This window comes from Lipotes vexillifer, unplaced genomic scaffold, assembly GCF_000442215.2.
Source record: "Lipotes vexillifer unplaced genomic scaffold, Lipotes_vexillifer_v1.1 scaffold213, whole genome shotgun sequence".
Taxonomy (NCBI): domain Eukaryota; kingdom Metazoa; phylum Chordata; class Mammalia; order Artiodactyla; family Lipotidae; genus Lipotes; species Lipotes vexillifer.
Window position 1 is genome coordinate 1,049,249 of NW_006780610.1, and position 16,257 is coordinate 1,065,505.

Sequence of the window (16,257 nt, forward strand, 5' to 3'; positions counted from 1 at the left end):
AAGAGTGACAGAAACCCAAGAAGGGAGTCAGAGACAGACAGGGGGACTGGGGAGCTGGGCCTGGCCCAGGCAGGTGGGTGGGTGGGTGGAGGTGGTGACCCCTCTGGGGAAAAACAGGCTGCTGAGGGATGGAGAAGCTCACCTGGCCACGCACACTTGAGTTAGGCCCCCAGCTCCTCACTATACACAGGGGAGGGCTGCGTGGAGTTGAGGGCATGTGCATGTGTAGGGTGTGTGCTTGCATGCACACAGGTGCCAGTGTGTGTACCTACGTCGGCATGTGCATACACGTGTCAATTTATATTTTCCTCCTTTGCCCACCACTGGAGCTATCTGACCCCACACTGGTCAAGTCAGGGCTTTAGGACCTGGTACAGTTGTACAGGCAGTGCACTGCAAAATTCCAAAGTCTCCATCACTCAGACTTCAGTGAGAATGGTGCCCCTGGAGGTGTGCAGTGCACTGGCCTGCTGGGGCTCTTGGCCCAGCATGGGCCCACAAGTATGCCCAGGCCATGCCTGGTGCCCCTCCTCCCAGTGAAGGTCTATAACCTGTTCTTCTGTGGTCTCCCCTACCTGAGCTCTGCTCACCCAGACTGACATCCTGCTTATGTGACCCCCCCCCAGCCTCCTGAGTCTGCAGTTCAACAGCATCTACATCTCTGTGTACGTGTGAACACACGTGTGCGTATCTGTGTGTGTACTCAGACTTCCCTTCCCGCACTCGAACTCCTCACCCATTCCCCAAATCTTGGAGGAAGACAGGTGAGGGGAGGCCTCAGGTTCCCCGCGACAGGCCCTGCTTAACCAATACCTGGTAGAGTAACTCTGTGTCCAAGAGGTTCAAGGACCACGTTGTCGCTGTCTGAATAGGACCTATGCAAACATCCCCATCCCATGGCCTGTGGTGTCACCACTGCCTCCCTGCTGTGGCTTGCCACTTGAAGGGCCCCCTTCAGACACGTTTGGGGCCCTTCCACCCCAGATGTCCAGGGCCCTGGCTCAGGAGAGCACCAGCCAGTATGGGAGGAATTCTGAGATGGGCCTGGGGCTGGGGGAGGACACTGTCACCTAGTCTCTGGGACTTTCAGATCCAGGGTTGAGGAGAGGACAGATTCTGGTTTCAGGGCAGAGTGGGAGCCATGGTCCTCCATGCCCAGGGCATGGGGGACAGAGTATAGAGCCGAGGTGCTGAGGTGAGGGAGACCTCGAAACCAGGGGCACCTTCAGCAGGTGCCTTCAGGAAGGCAACTGGGATGTAGAGCCATCCTTAGAGGTAGGAACCTCTGCCCGGAGGGGAGAGGTTACAGGTCAAGGATGGGAGCCCTGAAGATATGAGGACAGGGCGGCCCCTGCAATCCAGCATGCTGTTTGCTGGCCCAGGATCCCCTCAGCACATCCCAAAGATTCCAACCAAAGTTTGAGGTTGGCTCTCCCAAACTTTCCTCCGCCGAGCTGTTACTTCAGGCTCTCTTCATGCTGGCAAGCACCCCCCAACCCCATCCGTGCAGCCCCTCCTTCTGTCCTCCACTCTTCCAAGGGGCAGAGGAAGAGAGGTGGGTGGAGAAGGCCCTGACACTCAGCCAAGGGCCCAGAACTCTGGACCTCTGTGACCGGCACATCAGTCCAATGGTGTTCTGGGGAAAGGGGGTGACCTCCCTGTCATGAGAAGTGTGCAAGACTGAGTTTGCACTCAGCAGGGCTGATAAAGGAAGGGGGTGGGGGCTTGCCCTAGAGGTCTTGAAAGGTCCCTCTCCAGCTCTGATTCTGTGATGGTTGAAGGAGTTTCCAGCGTGGTTTGTGGGGTTCTGTAACCTTCCGGCCAGCCAGAGACCCTGGGCTCCTCTTCAAGGTAACAAGGCACTGTTTTCCCAGGGGCGGCCCTGGATTCCAGCTCCTTGGGCAGTGCCCAGAAAACGGCTCATGTCAGCCTCTTTGGAGCCTAAAAGCTCAAAGAAAATGGAAAGAAACCTGGCACACAGTGGACATCGAAAGAGCTCCTTCCCTCCCCAGCTCCTCAGAACACACAAGGTCCACTCTGACTGCCTGAGCCTTTTCAGCTCTCAGCCACTTCAGGTGGCGGGCTCCAGAGTTACCACCCCTATTTTACAGATATGGAAGGGGGTGACTCGGCTTCCAGGTCATAGAGCTCCTCTGGATGGAACGAGGCCTGGAACCCAGTTTTCTGTGACTGCAGAGACTATGTTCTTTCTCTGGGACAAGCCTCCAGGATAGGGTCTCAGGCAGTGATACTCAGGTGGGGGCTGTTTTGCTCACCAGGGGACATTTGGCTGGAGACATTTTTGGTTGTCACTCTGGGGGGTGCTCCTAGCATCTAGGTAGAGGCCAGGAACGCAGCTAAACATGCTGAAAAATGCATGTGACAGCCCCCAACAATAAAGAATTTTCTGACCCAAAACATCAGTGGTGCCAGTGAGAAACTGACTGCAGCGTCTGTTGGTGACTGGGGCTTCCCTGTGCGAGAGGGTAAGCTCGGGGCACTGGCTGCCCTCTGACTGCTCTGCTGGACCCAACCCCTGCGCTCACTCCCAAAGGGATTTCTTTAAGGACTCCATCTGCCTGCCGAAGGCCAAGCTCGGCGGTGGAGGCGTGGGGGGAGGCAGCCTACCCCTACTGGTGCTGCATACAGCCTCTCTCTTCAGGACTGGGAAACAGCACGTGGCTGGCCTCTCCACCCTGGCCTCGCCCTTCCTGCCCACCACACCCACACATCCCAAGGAATCTTGCAAAGGGGCAAATCTGACCCAGAGACTCCTCGGCTTTATCCTCCAGCATGTGCCCGTGTCCTACAGCCATGGTTTCCAAGCTCATATCATAACATACCAAACTGCATGAGGCCAACATTTATATAGCAATTCCTCTGAGCCAGGCACAGTTTGAACGGAAGCAGACCCTACGATCGTCCGCATTTTACATGGGAGGAAACGGAGGCACAGAGGGCTTATGCCCGAGGTCGCCTAGCCAGGCTCAGATCCAGAACCCATGTTTCTAAGAAACACTGCTTCTTGGTAGAGTAGCCAGGAGCTCTGTCACCCATCTCCTCCTCATGGGTCCCCTGATCCACAAGGCTCCTGAGGCACTTTGGGAAACCCAGGACTCTGTAAGCCCAAGCTGCCAGGCAGTGCCAACAGGACAAAGCTCACAGGGGGCCCTTGGGTTCTTCGTGACCCAGCCTCAGCTCCCGACCTCCATGCTGGGCTGCCTGTTCTTTGCCAAAGCCGCGCTCTCTCTCACCCCCCCCACCCCCTTGGTGCACTTCCTTGGCCTGGAAGGCCCTCCCTCACACCCACTCCTTTGGGGGCCTTCTCCTGGTGAAATGCCTGACCCAAGCTCCACAGGCCCTCTGCTTCTGCCTTTAGTTGTGCTCATCACACCGAATAGCAGTTACTCTTTGCAACTCTCTAGGCACAATGTTTTATTCATCATTGTGTTCCTAGTGCAGGGCCTGGCACAGGGCAGGTACCAAGGGATGTAGTGGCTAAATGAGGCAGCTAAAGAACTGGGCTCTGGAGTTAGCGAAGGAGGTGCCAATCCCAGGTCCCTCAGGCATCTGCTAGGATCTAGATGGTCAGTGGGGAGCCAGGAAGCTAAAGACCCGGCAAAAGTCAGAGTGGGAAGGACCCTCAGAGAGCCTCTAGTTCAATCTGCCCATTCCATAGATGGGAAACTGAGGTCCAGAGAAGGGAAGCAATTTGGCCAAGATCACGCAGGGGGGTGAGCGGCAGAGCCAGAACTCATCCCAACGCTCCTGTACGTGTCCCTCCTGGCAGACTGGGCACCAGGCCCTGGCAGACTGGGCACCAGACCTGGCAGAGGCATCCCCAGGAAGGCGAGGGGCTCATCAGGGCCCCAAGGCAGATGGCAGGCGGCAGGCACATGCACCTTGTCTCTGGCCCATCCTGTCCGCCTCTCCAGCCCCAGAACTGGGTGGGGCAAGGAGGAACAGGAACAGGAGAAGGCGAGGGGGTACCTCGGTCTCCAGCTGGCGTGGATCCGAAAGAAACTCCGTTTATTACTAAACATCTGGCTGGAAAGTTGAGAACAAGACACAAACAGAGGTTAGTGGGAAGGAGGCAGGTGGGCAGAGCATGGGGAGCTGCCAGGATGGGGCTGGCCTCCCGTGGCTGGTGGGAGAGAAGGACCCCCCAGCTCAAATCATCCTCCAGCCCACATGCCCAGAATGCAGAGGTTCTCCAGCTTTGCATAAGGATCTCATAGGGAGCACGTTAAATATGCAGAATTCTGTGCCTCTTCTCCAGAGATGCTCATTCCGTGGGCTTGGGGAGAGGTCCAGTATCTCTGCATTTTGAACAAATGTCCCATGGGATGCGGACACAGGGAGTCAGTGGACCATGCTTTGAGAACCACTGTCTTAGCACCTCATCACAAAACCCACAGAGAGAGGTGCTGGCCCTGCAATGCCACCCCTCAGGAAGTCCTGCTCTGTGTACCCCTGGGAACGTACACAAGCACCACTAAAGGTGTGGCCAACCAGGGGTGTGTGTGGGGGGGGGGGGGATGCCACCCCTCAGGAAGTCCTGCTCTGTGTACCCCTGGGAACGTACACAAGCACCACTAAAGGTGTGGCCAACCAGGGGGGTGTGTGGGGGGGGGGGGTTGTCCTGTCTTGGGCACCCACCCCACAGGGCCCAGAGAGCCAAGATTAAGGATATGGCCATCAGGCTGGTGCCTGATCTCCTAGAAGTCCCAGCTCAGCCCCCTGGCGTCCCTGGGAAGAAGGGACACTCCACCACCAGCACCATAAGCCCCAGCCACACAGACACTGCAGGGCAGACAGACACAGGCTGGGAGTTAGTGATGGCCGAGCTCTCGGCAGTCATCTGTTCCTAGGCCTTGGGGGGCCAGAGACCCAGAGCAGCTGCGGGGGGTGGTACCAGTGCTGGAGTCCAGGATAATCTCCATTTTTAGTGTCTTCCTACTCAGGCAGAGTGAGACGAGAGCGAACTGAAGCTACAGAGAGCCCTGGCGCAGGCTGTGGGCCGTGGTGCTCAAATGCCAAGACTTCTGAGTTTCTACCTGTCAGCTGTGGTTGGGTAGGTGTGGGGATAACACTGTAGGACATTCAGATAGTGATAAAGGATACAAGTGGGGCTGCACCGTGGACCCTCTTCCAGTGAACTCCCAGCCTACCCTGGCCAATCATGCTTCCCTTCCTCCCAGAGACCTGGAGGGGCTCTCCCTCTCTACCCACTTCCTGTTCAGCCCCTGGCCATAAGTGCCCTCACTGAGACCGGAAAAGGAATTCTGCTCCCAGCATCCTCTGCACCAGAACCCCCTCCTCCCTGTTCCCCAGGCCCTTTTAGCCCAGAAACCCAGAGCCCCTGATCAGCCTAAAAACTGCTGATTTTCTGCCCAGAACCCAGAGGCCCAGAGTAGCTTAATGACTTTCTCAAGGACACGCAGCACCAGGCAGCGGAGGCTTTCAGTGCACCTCCACCTTCTGATCCCCGAGTGGCTCACCTCTTCTCCCTCCCTTGTTCTGGGCGTGGGACTCAGAATCACACCTGAGGCTCAAGGCCCAGATGTCCACCTGGCTGATTCAGGGATGATATGTAAAGATGAGACAAAACAAAGAGATGGGTAGGCAACGGGGTGATTGTGGTGGCGGGGGGATTGAATCCTTGACCTCAAAGCTACACCTCTATAGGAGAAGCCGCTTTCCCATATTGTGAGTTAGTGGGCCTCCCTTATCCAAATATGCCTGAAATTCCACTATTTATGAACATTTACATGAGGGTAAGCATTGTTCTTTCTTTGTTCTTCTTTCAAGATGCAAAAGCTCCAGGAGAGGCAGGTCAAGGGGAAAGAGACTGTTGGGACAGCAAAATGTCCCTCTGTAAGGAAGAAAGACATTGTGGGAGAATCCCAGGAGGACCCTCTGGGATTAGCAAAGCTGTGGACAAGGCTTGCACAAGACAAGAGCATTAGTCATTGGTTGAGTTTACATAGGCCCTACAGCAGTTCTTAGCCACAGAGCTCTCTTTCCAGGTGGCATCTCGTTCCTGAGAGGCGAGTTCAGCGTCAAGCCCCTTCTAGAGGAACATGCTGGGGGAGAGGGGGTCCCTGCCCTCACATCCCAGTATGGTGTCCACGATTACCTGAGCTGTAAGCACCTGTGGCCAGCGGCCTCCTCCTCTCTCCAGCTTCCCGGGAGGGATGGGAGTGCAGGGATGGAAGAGTGAGGGGGACGTGGAAACAGAGAAAGAAAGAGGACAATGGAATGAATGGAGGAGGTGATGGGAAAGGATAGTGTGGACATCTCCCCCACTCGGACCCTTGGAACCCAAGGTGACAAAACGATGAGTCCACTCTGGCCTCTCCAGAGAGACCCTAGTTCTGTACCTGTCAGACCCTCTGATGACAACTGGTCCAGGCCTCATGACAAGGCCTGGGAGTCCCCAGCACAGGCCCAGACACCCACATAGTGGCTGGAGGCAGGTCTGAGAGAGGATGAGACAGAGAATGGAAGAGGAGGAGGAGAAGCAAGAGGAGGTGGCAGCCCCGGGGGGCCCCTACCTTTCCCCAGGGCAGAAGAAGGTGCTGCCCGGCCGGTGGCAGGTGGCAACGGGCGGGTAACGGGAGGGCGCTCCGTCGGGTACTGGCGCCCGCCGCACCTCCAGGGGCCGTAGGCCCCCGTTGCGGGCCCGTTGCACGTGCTCAAACAAGAGGGCCAGCTCTCTGCAGGACAGGGCACCGTCAGCAGCAGGCAGGGCCCTGGCACCGCCCCCTCACCCAAGGGCACTGAGCTCCTGACAGATCTCGCCAGGCCCTGCCTCTCTGGAGGTGCTCGGCAAACACCCCAGGCCCGCGTGGACAGGGGTGGGGGTGGGAGACTAGCCTTCCTCCCTCTCTCTCTATACTCAGCTCCTGGGAAACCCTCAAGGGTGCCAAGTATGACTGTGCTGGATGGGCGTCACTCGAGGGCACCCTCCCAAGGGGGCAGGTGGGAGCTCAAATCCACCTCACTCTCTGCTCAGCAAGCCGAGCTCCTGGACGTGGAGCTGTGCCCACCCGGAGGCCAGCGGCAGCCCTGAAATCCTCGCCCTCCAGATCCGACTGGATTTTAGGGGGAAACTGAGGCTGAGGAGGGAGACTTGATAGGGCAGCCCAGCTTCCTTCTCCTGCAGCATTCACTCTTGCCACTGGGCTCTTGGAGACTAGACTGAGGGCTCAGCTTCTTCTTAACTCTCAGGCTTTCTTGTTTCTATAACCAACTTTCTTGTTTCTATAACCCAAGAAGGATATCTCCCCTCTTTGTCCTCTTTGTCTATTGTATGGATGAGGAAACCGAGGTCCAGGGAAAAGGAGGATCAGTGGACCCAGAATTTCCAAACCAAGCTCCTCTGTTCCTCTTTCCAGAGGACCCAAGACCACCTTCCCAAATCTTTCCTCCCCATCACACACATCATATTTCTAACAAACCAGCCCCTGCCCCACTCCCCAAGGCCTGGCCTTGAGTCCTTTGGACTATTTCTAGAAAGGATGGCTCCTTCTAATCTAACCACCATCCCTGTCTCTAAGGTGGGAGCTTGCCTCTGCCAGGTGGAGAGATGGGGGGAACCAGTGTGATTCTGGGAGCCCCTCCTTCCCAGCCCCTTCTCTCCTGCTCCTCCCCTGGAAGGCCCCTGGGGCTGAGAGGGAGCGGGGATGGGGGCAGCCAGGTGTAGGGGTGAGTGGGATCACGCAACAGCTGCTCTTGGAGAACTAATGAGGCAAAAAAGGCACCGGCAAAAACGCTGAGCGCAGCAGCCTGGCCCCGCCTTGCTCACTGCCCGCCTGCCCACGGGACTGAGCCGCTCTCCAAGGTCTTCATTCCTGCCTTAGGGCCTGGCCAGGCACCTGGCCACACGAACCTTGGTGATGCTATTAATGATCCCCTGTGTGGAGCCAACCCCGTGCAGTCTTACCCCAGCCTGGGCCAGTGGGGCAAACCCACTTCTGGGCCCGAAGGCTGCTGCCTGGGACAGTAAAATCAGTTACGCATGAGGGTGCTGGGGTGGGTGCTTGTACCCAACATGGCACACACGTTCTTGCCCACGCCACGCTGTCTCTACCCAGCTGCAATACGCCAGGCTGGCGAGCGCTAACACTGCCCCCAACTCAGACTGTGGGGAGTGAGCTGCCTGGGCCACTGCACTGAGTGGCAACAACTCTGGGTGAGCATGTGGCCTGCTAACACCCAAGGACCCAGGGCTCAGCCAGCAGGGCAGGGTTCTACCCCATGCCCTGTGTCCAGTGTCACCGCATTCCCTGGCATAGCAGAGTGGGAGAGAGGACGTTCCCGGCTCTGGGTGACATAGGATCTACAGAGCCAGCCCCAGATGCTCCCATGGGAGCTGTCACCCCTTTGCCCCCCACCAGGGTTTGGTCCCAGCCATTTGTTCCCAAGGGGCATTACTACCAGCCACCCACCTCCCCTTGCCCCTGCAGTAGGACCTACTTGAAGGACGGGAGGATGCTGTCATAGTAGTACCAGGTGGCTGTCAGGTAGGCCCGGCTCGTGTCGGTGGAGTACAGGCGCCATGCAGCCTGGTGGTGTGGAAGAAAGGGGAAGGAGGTGGTGGGGGACAAGGCATCAGAGAGGCCTCTCAACCCCCCACCAGCCCTCTGCCCCCAAAAGAACCCAGTCCTCAGGCCAGTTGAAGGGTACTCAGAGCCAGAGGCCAGTTCCAACTCCATAGCCACCAGCAGGGCTAGAAGGAGGCCTGGAGAGGAAAGACTGCCCCAAGGTGATGCACAGTCAGCATCAGAGCCAGAGGCCTTGGAGTGTGGGAGTTAAGAGCTGCGGTTTTGTCATCAGGTAGAAGTGGGTTTCCAATCCCAGCTTTGCCACCTACTCATGTGGGCAAATTAAGTAAATGTGCAGAGCCTCGGGTTCCTCATCTGTGAAACGGACATAATACTACTTACCTAACAGAGTGTTGTGAGGACTAAATGGGCAAATGTATATTAAATGCCAAGTGCAGTGCATGGCACATAGTAGGCACTTAATACCTAGTCCCCCCCCCCCCGCTTTTTTTAACATCTTTATTGGAGTATAATTGCTTTACAATGGTTAGTTTCTGCTTTATGACAAAGTGACCAAGTTCCCCCTTTAAACACTCCTGTTATCTCCCGTTACCACAGCTGATAAATATCTATTCATTGTGTATTTGATTAATGTCTTTCTCTCTCCTTAGACTGTAAGCTGTGTCTTGGTCAGCACTGTATCCTCTGGCACCTGATGGGTGCTCTGCAAATGTTTGGGGAATGAACACTGACTGAATAAACCATTGTTACTAATAATAACCCCACCCCCTCCTTCCCAGCTGCCTGTCACTGCCCATGAGATTGACGAGGGGAGGAAACAGCATCACCTACCAACCCCTAAGCAACCATGAAGTTGCAGGGTTTCCTCTGCGGCAGGAGGGATGACGGTCAGACAAGAGGAAGGACAGTCCCTCTCCCCCCAGGTAAAGAGAAGAGCCAGGTAGGGACTGTGAGTGGGGTGATCAGCGAGGGCAAGAAGGCATGGGAGGTGCTGGGCAGGAGGAAGCAGAACTGGACCCTTCTTCGGGTGCCTCTTGTCCTTAAGGGACGGCCCACTGCTGACCTCACTGGCCAGGCACCCTCCCAAGACAGGAATATTTTTACTTCCTGCTTGCCTAGGCCCCTGGCTTGGGCTGGGGAGCAGCTGCCAGAGCTGTCTCATTAATTATGGGCACCACAATACCAGCTGTCTCTCGGCCCGGCCAGTGCCAGCCGCCTGCCCCTACAATGCCCCTCGGAAGGCCAGCTCCCAGGGAACAGCAGCCGTTGTGCCCCAAGGGATGCTAAGAAGGAAAGGTTGGGCTGGTGGCTGGAGATAGTAGAGATGGGAGGGGGGGTTCCACCCTGGGGAGGAAAGATACAGGGGCCTTGAGTCAGACCTGGGCTGGGGGGGTCAGAGCACGGCCAGCTGGGGAGCAGGCCGAGGCAGGCTGTGCATATGTGCCCCGAACTATTTCTCGCAGAGGTTTCGCTTGCACAAGGCTGAGTCACGGAGTCAAAAAAAAAATCAGAGCCTTGCCTCAGCCCGTGCCCCGTCGGAATGCCTCAGACAGTGGGGGAAACTGAGCCCACACACTCCTGCTTTTTTCCCACCCGTCTGGCTGTTCCTTCTCTGCCTCCTTGGCTGGCTCAACTCTGACCACCCAGCCACGAAGTGCTGAGGTTCCTTAAAGCCCAGCTCTGGACCATCTTCTCTTCTCCTTCTTTCCTCTCCCCACTGGGCAAGCACTTCATTACCATCTGCACACAAGGCCCAGCACAATCCTCACCTCGGCTGCACACCAGTACATCAGTGGCCTCCTCAACATCCCCCCTCAGGGGCTCAGGGGCCCCTCAGACTGTGCATGCCCCAGCCAAACTCACACTCTTCATGCCCCAAGTCTGGTCCCCCTCCAGTGAGAAGGGTCATCCACCATCCAGTCAGGCAAGCCAGTCACCCTGCCATCTCCCTCTCCCTCACTCCTGATGTCACCAATTTCACCTTCTAAATACGCAGCATCTGCCTATTTCCGTCCATCTCATCTGTTGCTACCCTAGTCCAAGTCACCCGCCGCCCCGCCTCACCCAGACTGTTCCCAGAGCCTCTTATCTGCTCCCTCCACACACCCAGGTCACCCTCCAATCCACTCACCACCTTTCAGAACACATATCTGATCATGTCACCCCTTCCTCCTGCTCCATACCTGTTAATGGATCCTCATTGTTCTTAGGAAAATGTTAAATTCCTCTCTCTGGCCCTCAGGTCTAGGCCTCGCCCACTTATCCAAACCCTTCCACTGTATACTCCTCCTTGAGCTTTCTGTTCCCGTCTCAACTAGCTTCCTTCCTATTCATCAAACACACCCTGCTCCCTTTCACCACGGGACCGTTGCACACGCTGTTCCCTTACCTCGAAGGCTTCCCCCTTCACCTCTTCACCTAGTTAACTCCTACCCATGCTCCAGCTCTCTGCTCAAGTGTCAGTTTCCCAGTGTAGTCATCCCTGAGTTCTCCTTTAAGGTCAGATCAGGCCAGGTCCCCTGTAAAATGCTCTTCAGAGAACCATTTCTTTCTTTCAAGGTGTTTCTCTCGGTTTGTAGCTACAACATTCACTTGTGGGAGTGCTTGCGGGGTGAATTAAGGTGTTGGGAGTAGAACAGGCTTACTGATGACTGCACAGCTGATGGGTGGCAGGACTGGGTTTCCACTAGGGACCTAGGGCCTCTGGTCCAGTCTCCACTCCACTTCAGGCCATGTAGAGTTGGGGTTGCAGTGGGTCAATGGGACAGCTCTGGCTAGCCCTGAACTGGGCATGTGGTGCAGGGAGAAATTTCTGACAATCTTAGCCAGCGTCCTAGCTCTGTCCCTGACTTGGCATGTGACCCCAGAAAAGTCACATTTCTCTGAGCTCCAAAGTGGAGTCATAGTTGTGAAGCTGGGACACAAGGGTCACCATACAGAGCTGACACACCAATTCAGTTCAGGGGCTTCCTGGGCGTCCTGTACCTGGATGAGGTTGGCTGCTGGCATCCTCCGCTTTTCAAAGTGTTTCTGCCTGTGCTGCTCCTGCACCTTCAGGGCAAAGCCGGAGCCAAGGATGCCCTAGGACGATAGGCATGGTTCGCGGAATATGGTGATGGTGGGGACAACAAAAGGCAGCAAAGGTGCCCCCACCGCTGCCCATCTGAGGTGCCCGCCACCACTCATGCAAATGCTGGACGGGGCTTAAGCAGGATCTGTCCCCAGGACGCCCACCCCCAGGGCTGGGCCATCCTAAGTGGAGGGGGACTCACGGCAGGCAAGGCAAAGAAGGAGACGCCTAGTAAGGCGAAGCCAGCAGCCAGGACCCTGCCCAGCCACGTGTGTGGCGTCTTGTCACCATAGCCAATGGTCGTCAGTGTAATCTGGGAACACAAACAGGTTACCTGCAGGGCTGGTTACGGGGGCCACCCACAGGAGCTTGTTGGGTCACAGGCAGGTGGGAGCCTGATCACAAGGGAGGGGGCCTCCAAGGTTGCCCACAGGGACTGGTCACAAGGCCTTGTCACGGGGACTGGTTAGAAGCATAAATGGACTCTCCCCCTCCCCCGTGCTGGTGGGGGAGAGGGGTACAGGTCACAAGGGCTTGATGTAGGGAACTAGATGGGGTCACACGCTGGTCCACTGGGGAAGTTGGAGGACTAACACAGAGGCTGGTCACGAAGGTCCCAGCCTTAGTCGAGAGGACAGGGACAGGCCCCTAGGTCGGGGTCACGATGATCAGGCCGGGGAGGGTCCCAGGGAGAAGGGCGGCCCTGCACAGACCCTCACGCACCGTCCCCCACCAGAGCGAGTCGGCGTAGGAGGAGAAGTCGGAGTTGGCGTCCTTCTCAGCCAGATAGACCAGGAAGGAGGCGAAGATGAGCACCAGAAACCCGATGTACCAGGCGGTGATCAGCTCCTGTGGGGTCAGCAAGGGATGAGACCACACACCTGGCACAGGTGGGGAGGTGGACGGCTCCCAGAATGGCCTATGGGAGGCGTTCTGAAAGGGGATAAGAGTACCCACCTCTCGGAAGTCCCTGGTGGTGGCTCTGCCTGCCTTTCTTTCTCAGCAACTCCCTTCAAGGAGACCCTGCCCCGCCTTCAAGGAAGAGCGAGGCCCTCACAAAACCTCAGAGCACGCCCCGGCCCTGCCCTGGACCCTCCAGGTTCCACGCTCAGACCTCCGCCCACAAGCCCATCTTGCACCGCCCCCCAAGCCCCACTTTCAGGCTTCCACCCCGCCCCACATCCTGTCCCGCCCCAGCCCCACCCTCAGACCCCGCTCCAGCTCCCCACTTCCGTGTAAGCGTAGACGCCCAAACCCGGAAGCTTCCAACTGAGGCTCTCAAGCCCTGCCCTTCAGGCCCCGCCTCCTGGCCTGGTCCTGACCTCCCCTCCAGACCCCGCCCTTTCCCCGCCCACCGAGGTAGCCCCTGTGGCCTCGCCCGCGCTGGGTCCCCGATCTCCCCTACCACGGCCCCGCCTCCGCTCGGCCCCGCCCCTCCAGCTGCCGCACCAGCTCCGCCCCGGACACGCCCCCTGACACGCCCGGCCTCACCTTGCTGTGAGCATAGACCACCGAGCCCAGCAGCTTCCAGGTGCCGCCGCGGCGGTCCATGCGCACCATGCGCAGGATCTGCAGGAAGCGCATGCTGCGCAACGCAGACGTGGCAAAGATGTTGCCCTGCGTGCCGGCGGCGATGACGGCCACCGAGGCCACGAACACGATGAAGTCTGCAGGGGCGGAGAGCGGGCGAGGTCATGGCCAGCGCCGGGGAGCCAACCTACCCTGTGCCTGGACCCGAGGTTGGGGGTTCCTGGGGCCGAGGGGGCGATTGGGACGGTCTGTTGAGTCTGTGTCAGCAGCCAGGATCCTGGGGTCAGGGTGTTAACCCTAGGGCTTGGGGGTCAAGAGTCAGGCGGGGCTGGGTAGGCCCATTACCGATGACACAGAAGGGTTTTCTGGCAAAGCGGAAACGGCCCTGCCATCCTCGGTAGCGGCAGCAGCATCCAGCGGACCAGATGCGGATGATGTACTCCAGACCAAACACCACGATCATCACGAATTCCTGTGGGACCAGGGGCCTGAGTTCTGGTCCCCACTCTTCAGGACCGGGGTCTAGGTCACACGGCACCCACCCAGCCCGGAGTCCCTGGGTTAGGGGTACTAGGATTTCCTCAGACCACCTCTCCTGGAGGTTCTTACACCTGGATGGACCTGAGGAGGATTCCAGAAGGAAGTGGCTTCTTCCATGTCTTCCAAAGAGACTGCAAGCCCAAATCTATCCTCCCTTGCTGTCCCCATGAGCCGTCTGGGTTTTTCTTCTCCTCATCCCACCCTCCCCCTCCCAGCCATCCCAGCCTCTGTAACCCTGACCAGGTGACATAAGGGGTGGTTGGTTGTCTGTCACTGTGACCCTCCAAGGTGCTTCCCGTTAGGGGGAAAACCCCCATCACACCAGGGGTGGTGTTAGCAGTTTTGATCCTGAGAAGGACTGGCTCTCCTCTGGGCCCATCATAAGCCCTGGCATAGAGGCGGGAGCTCTCCCAACACCTGCTATAAAGCAAGGGATGAAGCCCAGAGAGGGGCAGCCACCAGGTCAGAGAACACAGCACAGCAAGTCACTCTCTGAGCCATGGTATGAGAAGCCTCACTCCACCTTCACCCTCAGACCAGAGGTGCTACCCCGACACAGCCTCCCTCAGACCCAGACTCCGGCACTCACCAAGATAAGGAGACACTCGTTGGCAAGTTCCTGGTGCTCCTGGATAGTGGACAGCACGGACAGCACCAGGCAGCTGAAGACCAGCAAAAATCTGCAATAGCAGCATGAAGGAGAGGGTTAGACTGCTGGATGGACAGGGCAGCCAAGGAGCCTCTGGCAGGGGGCTGCAGAGTCAGAGTCAGAGGAGGAGGAGGAGGGAAGCTTCATTTGGGAAGAATAATCTGGAAAGCAGACTAAGAATCAGAGTTCCCTGGAGCTGTGGCTTGGTGCTGGACACCAAAGGGAGAAGCCCTCGAGCTCCAGGAGGCTGCTGAGCTCACAGACACCTTACAGCCCTCTCAATTGCCCTTGATGCAGCTGCCGCTCACAGAGGTGGTCACTGAACTGTGGGTGGTAGGTCTGTCTGGGCTGGCCTCCCGAGGGAGGGACCCAGGAATCCCCCCTTCCCTATGAATTCCAAGATGGCAGAAGCATGGTTTCACCTGCAGAATGAGGACAATTGCCTCTGCCTTCGTGGGTTCTTATGGAATTAAATACTGAGACAGCTAGGGAAGGATAGGGGATTGGGGAAGACAGGTAGGGAGGGAACATGCAGAGGGGGAGAGGGTGTGGGAGGGCAATCAGGCAGCAGGGAGCCATGCCATCGAGGCCTGGAACTTCCCGGAGGGCAGTGGGAAGCTACTGAGTGGCCCAGAACCAGATGGTTAGAAACGGAAGGAACTTTAGAATCCAACTCATCTGACACTCCCCTCAACCCTAATTGCTCACATGAGGAAACTGAGGCCCAGAGGAGGAAAGGGATTCACCCAAGGTCACCCAGGATGTCCAGGACAGGGGTGAGATTAGAGCCAGCGTTTCCAACTCCCCAGTGGATGGGAAGAGGGGAAAGGGCGTGAGGAGAGAAGCTGCTGGACTCAGGGAGAATGTGAATATGTGAGGGAAGACAGGATGTGGGGCACAGGCTGCAGATGCGGCAAAAGGGAACGAGGCTGGCCTCCCGGAAGCACTCCTCCTTTTGATGGGGGTGTTGCTCCTGGAATAGACTCCAGAGGGCATGGGCTTCTCCAGAAATGCACAGACCTACAGCCTCTCCAAAGTGTTCCCAGAGTGTCCCCACCTGGGACTGCTGACACTGCATTCTGCCTGAAACGACTCACCACTGGAGCCTGATGAGATGCTGTTCACGCTCCCCTCGCCCCAGTGCTCCTGCTGGGATGCCCCCATCCCACTGTTCCCTCAGAACGCCCCTCCCAGTGCTCGCCTCCCGAGTCACTGTCTATGGCGCTTTATTTGTGTTCATATTTCATCGCGGCAGGGGCATGGGCTCCGAGTCAGAGAGACCCGGGTTCAAATTCCGGCCCTGCTGTGTGTGTGACCCTGGAAAAGTCACCTGCCTTCTCTGAGCCAGTCTCGGCATCCGTAAAGTGGGGGCTGATGGGGGGATGGGGTGGGACATGGGAAGGGCGTGGCTCCACCCTGGCCCACTTACACTTCCCTGGACAGGGCTCCCAGCCTGCGTAGAGGGCAGGTATAGGGCTGCAGCCCAGCACGTGCCCCAGGGGGGAGGACGTAGGTGGTAGATGTCAGTAAAAGGTTTTGGTTGAATGAGTGAGGAAGAGGAGGCCTCCTGTGCCAGTTCCAGGCAGGAGCTGAGTCAGCAAAGACGTAAGGCACAGGGAGAGGTGGGGGAGAACACCAGCTCCTCATGTTCAATAATTAACCACAGAAAACGCAGCGAACCCAGTGCCGCAGCCACCGGGAATGGGGACCACCACCGACACAGGGCTCAGGGGCGGAAGGGTACTCCTGAAGTTATTCCATCCAGCCCCCTCCTCTGGGAGGCCTGCAGACAAATTTTGATGGGCCTTCACCCCAGCCCTGGACAGAAATCTTTCAATCCCACTGCTCAGCTGACCTCAGAACCTCAGGTAAATGGGTCACGTTTGGGGCTTCCTGCC

General features: G+C 57.5%; 1 protein-coding gene across 2 annotated transcripts in view; it reads right to left on the bottom strand.

The window, feature by feature from the left end:
• The window catches only part of KCNQ4 (potassium voltage-gated channel subfamily Q member 4), a 56,786-nt gene that overhangs the window by 10,598 nt on the left and 29,931 nt on the right, over window positions 1-16,257 (bottom strand). The window contains exons 2-9 of one of the 2 annotated variants that reach the window (XM_007453739.1): window positions 14,300-14,390; window positions 13,516-13,642; window positions 13,132-13,307; window positions 12,364-12,489; window positions 11,843-11,953; window positions 11,556-11,651; window positions 8,482-8,570; window positions 6,558-6,719 (exon numbers count right to left, since the gene is read on the bottom strand). In XM_007453739.1, the coding sequence (XP_007453801.1) occupies window positions 6,558-6,719; window positions 8,482-8,570; window positions 11,556-11,651; window positions 11,843-11,953; window positions 12,364-12,489; window positions 13,132-13,307; window positions 13,516-13,633 (878 nt within the window). In that variant the 5' untranslated portion in view covers window positions 13,634-13,642; window positions 14,300-14,390. The remainder of the gene's footprint in view (window positions 1-6,557; window positions 6,720-8,481; window positions 8,571-11,555; window positions 11,652-11,842; window positions 11,954-12,363; window positions 12,490-13,131; window positions 13,308-13,515; window positions 13,643-14,299; window positions 14,391-16,257) is intronic. The other variant, XM_007453740.1, reaches the window with a different exon arrangement.